The sequence below is a fragment of the Benincasa hispida genome, chromosome 4, assembly GCF_027475165.1.
Source record: "Benincasa hispida cultivar pf3 chromosome 4, pf3_genome.v1.1, whole genome shotgun sequence".
In the NCBI taxonomy this organism is placed as follows: domain Eukaryota; kingdom Viridiplantae; phylum Streptophyta; class Magnoliopsida; order Cucurbitales; family Cucurbitaceae; genus Benincasa; species Benincasa hispida.
Window position 1 is genome coordinate 26,765,462 of NC_143481.1, and position 9,605 is coordinate 26,775,066.

Consider the following 9,605-nt stretch of genomic DNA (forward strand, 5'->3'; position numbering starts at 1 on the left):
CTATGTTCAGAACGTTCCACATTTATATCGCAATAGTCAGCAATATTTAGATTGATACGATGTTTATTTTCCTGCTGTTTCTGTTAGAACTTTTTAAGCATATATCCTCAGTGTATCCATCAACTGTTTAGAGGGTTACATGACTCAAAGGTCAGAAACATTATTCAATTTGGTCACTACAATATAACTGGCCTTATAATAATTATACTCCTTAGTAACTACCCAGATAAAATTCGGGTATTTCTCTCTCCACATCTAACCATGAAGAACTGTTGGTCACATTATGATAGCTTCGCCGTATAAAGAGATTCCGACAAATTTATATATGACATCAAACAACTTTGACTAAATGCACCAGAAATTCTAACAGAAGTCCAATCCCGATATTTAGTTGGGGAATTCAGACACCAACATAGAATATTTGAAAATTCAAAGAAAATAAAACTAATACAGAAATTCAGAAACAAAACTCAGATATAAATCTGACTGCTTTCAGTCCAATTTAGAAAATTCAGTAAATGGAAGTACTGAGAATTTAAAAGGACGGTTTTTACAAGTGGAGAGATTTCATCATTCACCAATTAGACTGAGTTTGGACTTCAAAGCCAAAGGTCGGCCTGTGCTTATTAAGTTGGTTTAAATAGAACAGAATTGCTATGTACAATAAATCTTGGGTGGGGGGAGAAGATTAATCCTCCTCCTCCTTTTTTTTTTTTTTTTTTTTTTGGACACAATCAAACGAATTATGAAGGCAAAGCCGAAGCAGGTTCCTCCACAGATGCTTTGCATATGGGGCACCAGTTCTTCAGCCGCAGCCATTGTTGTATGCACCCTTCATGGTAAGTATGCTCGCACTGCAGCGTCCCGACTTCATCTCCATGTGAGTACTCCTCCTGCAGCGAAAAGAACAAGTCGAAATGCCTTGTTAATTAACTGCTTGAGTGTCGATTTCAGATTGGAAAATCTGAATGTTCAAGAGACTCAGGTAGTTTAAAATTTAAATATAGTTTTAGTCCTTGAATATTTGCCCTGTTATTTAGGGTTCCATTCCTTCATCTCTTCTCCTAAACTACACATCTTTCCTATGAAAAAGATATCTTGTTTTAAATTCTATAATATATAGAAGTTTTATGGTAAAGGACCAAAACTAGGAGTCTAACGGGAGTTGAAGCATTAAAATTGATATTATTTTGGTAGGCTTGTTTTCTTATGTCCTTATATTTATACATTCTTTCATCTTAATGAAAGCTCGAATTCTAACACACACCCCCCCCCCCCCCCCCAAAAAAAAAAATTTTAGACCAAGTGGAGGTCTTACGAGAGTTGACGTTTAAAAGTTCAGATACTAGAATAGAAAGCAGCTGAAACTTTGGAACATCAATTTTGGTTGCCATATTGTTATTCACTTATACTACAGGTTACCATAATGTCGGATATGTTGGTACATGCATGCAAATACTGATATTATGGTAACCTATAATATAACTGGAGAACAAATCAGTTCCTTGGCACAGTTCAGGTATTTTTGCATCCTCAGTTCCAGCATTCTTAAAGCTAAGCTTAAATATGGCTTATTTTCCCTTTTTCTTTCTAACTTAATGCTATAACCAGAGGTTAAGAACAAGCAGCTGGTGTAAACAGACCTGGCAGATACAACATTTGACACCATCCTCATACTCACTGCCACCGGCAGATGTATCCTCTGCATGTCTAGACTGATACGTGCTTCTATTCAAGCATTGTGACAATGCTTCCTCAGTAACTGCTGTACTCACAGTTCCCATTCTCTCTTCTAGAGCGAGTAATTCCTGTCGAGCATCATAAAATAGTTGATAAGTACAAAGTCGAGAACAACCGACACAACACATAAGTGTAGTTATTATATATGCCACAATGTAACTCTACAAGGCAGGACAGATGAGACAAATTTGGATACAATAATCTGAAAGGGAGCAGCACAATATTTCTAAAGAGAATAGCAAACCTCATACGACATGTTATCAATATCCAGCCTCATGTCTCTATGCTGATCATAGAAGTTTAAGCCACTAAGGAAAAGGTTGGTCTCTAAAAGAATTACTTGCTGCAAGGCAAATTAAATGTTAGCTCAAATTGTAGTGAATGAATAAACTAATAAAGACAAACATCATGAACTACCTACCTCATATGTTAGCTCTTCTTCGTGTTCAATCCTTTCAAGTGCCAACAATACCTTAAAAATCCAGATGAAATATTTTTTAATTAGAGACAATGACTAGACTGAGAAAATGAAGTATTCTTTTTTATAGATCTTCACCAAAATAAATTGTGAATATATGGAAATGTACCTCAGCAATACCATAGTGCCGAAAGCTATCTCGAGTTGTTAAAGAGCGAGCCAATCCAATGTCTGCAGGACTAGCAGGTCTATGACTAAGTATATTCTCATTCATACTATCTGACCTTCTGTAAGAAATTGGGTGGTCTGAAATCTCTGTAGAGACTTCATGAGCATTATTATCTATAGAGCTGTTGGGTTGATGGCCTTGCGACACCTGAGAGATTAAGGACTGCGACTCATGCAAAGATGTAGTGTTTCTGTCAGGTTTGTTGCCATGTGATCTTGCTCTTGATGTCCCATTAATTGATGCCCTAGAACGACCTGATGCAATGCCATCCCTGTTAGAAGTTCCATTTTTGGCTCCTCTTGAATCAGATATAGAAACGCCATAACCAGAGCTAGTAATCCTTCTTTCCGAGGATGATCCATTCATTTTCTTTCCTTTTGTAGAGCTACTTTCTGCTTCAGGATTCCTTTTTTTTTCTGTATCCTTCCGTTTACTAAGATTTGGATCTGATGAAGAACAACCTGATGAGATGACGTCAGATATTGAATTACATCTGAAATTTCTCAAGGTTTGCCTACCTGCACCACCACGTGGTGTTGGGCGAGAACTTTTAGAACCTGTCAACACAGAAGAACTCGCTGGAGTGTCCTTATTACGCGTTCCAGATCTTTGATTGAAATCCCTTCGCCCTCTTGTGTTTGGTGCGACACTGGAGCTTCCTGGTTCCATCATTGCGTCATCAATGGAATCGGAACTTTTAAGACTAACATGAAGTCCCGTTCGTATCCTTTCGTTTGAAGGGATGACTTGTGAAATCTCTGGATCATCCTGAGTGCTACTAGTTTCTGAAGAGTCTATTTCTAACTGGGTGGATAGTTTTCTCTGAGTTTCAGCTACAGATTTCTTGGAACCTCGAACAGCATAGTATGTCCTAGAGGAACTTCCAGCTATTTCTTTGCCACTTGAAGAGGTTCGAAAAGACTGTAATGGAGATTTAAGTTTCTCTGAATAGCTACTCCGCGTGCTCTTTGGAGAGTTTAGTCTGCCACTGCAACCAATTCGGCTACAATATTTACCATCTTGGTCTCTGCTATTTGCAGTATCTTTCAAAACAGCATTGGGTCCCCTTCTGGATGTGTATCCATCAGCAACTCTTTTACTAGGGTATTCGTCCATGTACAATAAATTGTAGATGCTTCGACTCTGCAACAACCATCTCCAAGGTGAAAAGTTGAAAAAAAAAGAATATTTACAAAGTCATGCAGATGCAGGCAACTCAGAAAACAAAGTGGATATAGTTTGTACAAACCAGGGCAAGCAGCAGTCCAAATTTCAAATAATAGCATCTAATTTGAATACACTCAATAATAACTTGTTAAAACTCATCGATATTGAAAAGTTCGATATTCTCATTATCTATGATATGAAGAATGGAAATCCAAAATAGTGATTAAAGGATATCAACTATCAACTTACTCCAATCCAGGTTCATGATTGACATACTCTATATATACCAACCGGCTAACTGAAACTTAAGACCCAAATCATGAAAGAATTATACTGCATATGTTTACTTAAGTGAAATTACAACCCACAAAACTAATGCTACTGTACTTCATCAAACTAAGTTGTCCGATGAATTAGTATAAGATAAGAGCATAAAATCAATGCAGGATAAAAGCTATATTTAAGAATTTTGATGAACAAAGTCTATCTATAATTAAAAAGTACTAAACTCAAAACAAAATAAGCCCCCCACAGGTATTGTTTCCATATCCAAAAGAATACTGCTCATCTCCTTATTGCTCTAAGCCAGGGTCAAGACTCAAAACTGAAGCTACAACTACGACTACGAGTAGATTGCATACATTCGAGCATCTTTTCATCTTTAAATAAATAAGTAAATAAATATAAAAAATAAGAAAAAGAAAAAGCAAACTATCCTAAGAAATATAGAAGCAGCCTAACAAGTCTCGGGTCTGCTTCATCACCTAACTCTCAATTACAAAGATATTATTCCACCATGCTTATCTCCTCCAAGAAATACAATCTATAGCATCCATGGCAATGAAACAAACCAAGTTTCAAGAATGATAAAAGCAAAAACATCATAAAGAAAGTCACCCATGATACAGAAACATTTATTTGGGTATAAAAATAAATAAATAACTTAGCCTTTTCAATAAAACTAATTTAGTTATGGTTTATTTTAATAAGAAGTTGATCAAATTAATCCAAGATAAGGTCACAAAAACGGGACCAATTTGATTAAAGTCAAAATAAAAAGAGGAAAACCAAAAGAAGTAAAAAGGTAAAGGTGTCTGTGTCAGGTGCTCGAAATCCATCCCCACAAAAGTGAAGCCTACCATTTTTTTTCCCAGGATAAAGTTATTCTTCATTGTTCTATACACAAAAAAAAAAAAGCTCACTCCATAATTATAAAACAAAATAGCTCCGTGATTTAAGGGATTAAAAAGCTCAATAATCAGAGAAAAACTATCAAAACAAGAAAAAGAAAAACCAAGATGAGTTTACAACTTCAGTTTACACCCATTAAAAAATTCTTGAACAAGAGCGGCCAAAAACAGCTAAGTAACAACAAATTCTATATTCCAACAAAGAAAAGAACAATCCCAATAGATTTTACGAAATTCAGAATCAAACTAACGACAACAGAGAATCAAATTCATGTCAGAACTCTCAGAAAGTGGTATCATAAAACCAAAACGGAGGGTCAAAGAACAATACCCAAATCCCAAAACGCCATAAATTCAACAAAAAACACAGAATCAACTCTTGTTAGCATCATCTGGAAATCGCCCACCATGGAAAAAAAATCCCAAATATCAACCGAAACAAGAAACAGAACCCATGATTCAAAAAAGCTAAAAAAAAGAAGTGAGGCTTAATCAATCAATCAATCAATCATCTACCTGGTATCGTCTTGGTACTGTTTAGAACAATCAAAGAAAGGAAGAACTAGAGAAGGTTAATGAAGGAAGTATATTCACAAAGCGAGAGAGGGAAGGTATGATTTTCTGAGAGAGAGAGATGAAAAGGGGATTAGAAAGGGGCAAAAACGTGTATGAATGATCCGAGGACGAAAGGGTTTGTCGATTTGCAATCCCAATATAATCAAATCAACTAAAATTCATTGGAAAATAAAGAAGGAAACGGAAAAAGAGGAGAGAGGAGAGAGGCAGAGAGGGAAAGAAAACGGGGGCGGACCGAAAAACTCTATAGTTGTGCCGTCCAAATAGAAATAAAAATTAAAAAAATTAAAAAAAAAAAAAAAAAAAAAAAAGTAGAGAGAGATAGGAGGAGAGAGAGAGGGAAGGTGGGGAAATATGGACCGTTGGATTGAGAGTCAAGGATCAATGGCTGTGAATGGCTACGACGTCATCTTCAGAGAGGCTCCATTTTTGTGGACTGGAAGGAACAGAGAAGCTCTGCCCCACCTCACCAGCTGACCTGCCTACCCCTGTTTTTATTTTATTTTATTTTTTCTCTTCTTTTTATTTTATTTTATTTTATTTTTTCTATTTTTCTTTCTTTGGGAGCTTTTAGCCTCTTATCTAATCCTCTTTCTTTATATTTTATTGTTAAGAGTTTTCCCCCTCCTCCCCTTTTCCTTTTTTGAGTTTTATTATTATTATTATTATGTTCTCCTCTCCCTTACTTTTCTCATAATTACTATTGTAATTTTTATTTATTGATTGATTGAAATGTTATTTCGTTGACTATACTTAGATACTCATTTATTTTTAGTCTATATATTTTTAATATTTAATTTTTATACTTATTCTATGTATTTTCAATATTTTATTTTAGTTTCAATGCGATGAATTTTAAATTTATAATTTATTACTGATTTATTGTTGATTTTTTCTAAAACGTTTTACTATCTATTAGTATTTAGACTATAAATTTTGGAACATATTCACATATTATGTTTTCTTATATAAAAATTATTATTATTATTTAACTAATTTCAATAAATATTAATTTTGAAGGATTAAGTTTAAGGTTTATCAAAGTACACAGATACTAAAATTGAATAAACTTCAAGATACATGGACTAAAATTAAACAAATTCCAAAATATTAAGATCAAATGATATTTTTAATTTTTTTAATAATAGTAATTTGTATATTGTATTGTTGTGGATATTAGCCTGGCTTAAGGAATAAAATATCAATAACGTATATAAATAGTTGAAGGTTCAAATCTTACTTCAGAGTTGTAATGTTGTATTCTAAATTAAATTGAAAAAAAAATCTATGATGTTTGAACCATATGCAACGTTGGATTTTTTTTTTCAAATATTATATAATTTTTTCAAATATTTTCTTAACTCGGTTATTTTTACCAATCTTATATCGATTCTTAACTAATTTTTCAAATCTTTTGTTCCAATTAAGATTTGGAAAATTAATATTCTGTGGAAAAGCCTAAATATATACAGAATTTTCACCAAAGAAAAAAAAAAAAAGCAAAAACATTTGATAGGATGAAAAAGTGATTTTTTTAAATCTAAAATCTCGGTGTCTATCTCAACATATTCTTGTATAATTTTTTTATAGTTTTCGTGACTGGTAAATAAAATAATTTTTTGCACATGATTTGCACACACATGTTAAAATTTCTGATTTGAGGAACAAAAAAACACTAAAATTTTAAGATACTCAAATTTCTGATTTAAGGAAAAAGAACACTAAAATTTTAATCCCAATATTATCTATGGATAACACAAACATTTTCTCTAGGACGATATATATTCACACCTTACATTTAAGAAAACATGATACTCTTATTTAAGTATTTGGTTTCTGAAATTAAGTATATAAATACTATTTTCAACTTTAAATTTATTCATTTATTATCTATTTTTATCAATGTTTTTTGAAAACCAAAAAAATAATTTTTAAAAATCTATTATTATTATTATTATTAAAAATTAAACTCCTTTATAAATCGAGACAAAATAAGTTTAATTTTCAAAAACCAAAAACTAAATTACTACCAAACAGGATCTATGATACTCCTAAAATTATCTAGAGTTTAACATAATACACATCTCTCTAAAATATTCAAATGTCATTTCCAATATTACAATATGTACGATGAGAGACTTGAACATCAAATCTCGAGGTTAAGCGTACAAGTTTAACATTAGTTAAATATGTTCATTTTGGCCAAAATAATTTATCACTGTATATATTAACCCATTATATTTAAGTAAACAAAATAAGCATGGTAAGATATTCAAATTTCAATCCTAATGTTATATATGTATAATATAAAATATTTTATCATTAGACGATGTATGTTAATGCATTACATTTTAAGTAAACTTACTTAAGTTCACACTTGGAACACATTATTTAATTTAGGAAATAAAAAGACAAGAATGTCCTTGTCATATTGTTTCTTCATTCTCATAACCTCTAATCTTTTATCTTTATCTCTCTCATTTCTTTCAACATATTTTTATCCTTAGAAGATGTGTGTTTAAGAGAGTGAAAGCTATTGATGGTGTTGTTGACATCTAAATTAAAGGCTGAAAAAATGAAAAGAAAAAATGCATATATTTGTCTCTTTAAAAAAATGTTGATGTGTTATATATGAGATAAAATAGAAAATACATTATTTATTTAATAACAATATCTATGATCTTGCATGGTTTGTCATCAAATGAATGTTCAAATTTTTGTTAAGGATCGATCGTAGATTGGACTTGTTAAAGTCTATCGAGTTACGATTGTTATTTCAATCATATATCTAAGCAAAGACATAATACAACGATTATTTTAAAATAATAGAGAGTTTTTTTCATCCGGATTAAAACGAGAGAATATCATGGTTGTTATAAAACATGTTAATTAACATGACATTTGGATCGAAAATATGACTCTTAATCATTATTGAATAGACATATCTTAACTTATTTGTAACGTGTCATCTTTTATCATACGGGTGGTCACACATGAGGTTATTAGAGTGGAATAACCTTTATAACTATACTGTAAAACTTTTAAAGTTATTTAATTTTGTACATTTATTTTCTAATTTTTCTAACCATTTTAAACTTTCTACTTCTGAATTTTGATTAAAAATTCAACAGTATATTTTTAAAAAGTATCTCATTCATTAATGATCAATAATGGGACCTTGATCTTCGCTTTACAATGTGGAATTAATCAAATTCTCAATAATTATTTCTTTCTTTAGCATGATTGTTGTTGAAGTTTTTGATAGTGAATAATAAAGTATATTGAGAACACTTCAAAACACTAATCGAGTTTTTTTTAAAAAATATATAGAGAGGGAGAAAATTGAACCTATAATTTCAAATTAACACTTATATAAATTGAGCTAAACTGCTATAGTGTTCGTACTTTTGAATTTGATTTGATTTTATTCTTTATACTTATTATGAATCTTAAAGCTAGTCCTCTCTTATCACTTTATTGTTAAATTTTCTAATAAAAATCCATTTTATAATTGTATTCCTCCCTATAAAGTTAAAAAGGAAATATTAGCTTTTTAGTATCAGAATTTTGAAGAATGATTATGTTTGGTCCTGAGTTTTTAAAATGTTTTAATTATCATTTTTTTAATATATATGTATTAGGTCCTTGGATTTTTTTTTTTTTTTTTTGGAAAAGATATGAAATTTGGTCCTTACATTTTCAAAATATACCTTCTTAGTTTATACATTAAATACTTTTTTATTATTTTAAATTTAAAAAATAATTTTAGAAAATTATCTCTTCTCTTTAAAATTATTTTTAAACTTAATTTCAAAATCAAAACGTCATTTAATTAAAAATTACTTAAGAGACCTTTTAAACCTATTTTTAAAAAACTCAGAGACTAAAAAGAAATATTTTAAAAATTCAGGGATCAAACATACTTATTCTTCCAAACTCAAGAACTAAAAGAATACATTTTTTTCCATTTAAAAACACACATACATGATCTTTTATTACATATAAAAATATCATTATTATTTAATCAATTTTGATTAAAATAAAACTTGAAATGATTAAATTTACGATTTATTAAAAGTTTGTAAACTAAATTTAACAGTGATCAAAGTGAAATTAAACTCTCAAACGACATGGACTAAAATGGTTTATATATATATATATATATATAAAAGTGTAGGAGGACAGAAACGGAAAAAGAAACCTTGCAAAGCCTTTAAATGTTGGATGGAAGTTAATGCATGTTTGTCAAAATTTGGTGTAATTTCACATGCTAAACGCGTGTACT

At 30.9% G+C, this 9,605-nt stretch overlaps 1 protein-coding gene across 4 annotated transcripts; it reads right to left on the reverse strand.

Moving 5' to 3' along the window:
- Positions 1 to 456: 456 nt before the first annotated feature.
- On the reverse strand, positions 457 to 5,786 carry LOC120075570 (uncharacterized). Of its 4 annotated transcripts, none has more exons than XM_090312839.1 (7): positions 5,261 to 5,786; positions 2,906 to 3,530; positions 2,328 to 2,833; positions 2,162 to 2,212; positions 1,985 to 2,083; positions 1,644 to 1,808; positions 457 to 893 (listed from the first exon to the last, which is right to left on the reverse strand). In XM_090312839.1, the coding sequence occupies exons 2-7, from the start codon at positions 3,501 to 3,503 to the stop codon at positions 744 to 746; spliced, it is 1,569 nt and encodes a 522-aa protein (XP_090168965.1). In that variant the 5' UTR covers positions 3,504 to 3,530; positions 5,261 to 5,786; the 3' UTR covers positions 457 to 743. The 4 variants fall into 4 exon arrangements, with proteins under 4 accessions (XP_090168965.1, XP_090168966.1, XP_090168963.1 ...); XM_090312840.1 differs by lacking the exon at positions 5,261 to 5,786 and adding an exon at positions 5,076 to 5,222; XM_090312837.1 differs by having other exon boundaries at positions 2,328 to 3,530.
- Positions 5,787 to 9,605: the final 3,819 nt, after the last annotated feature.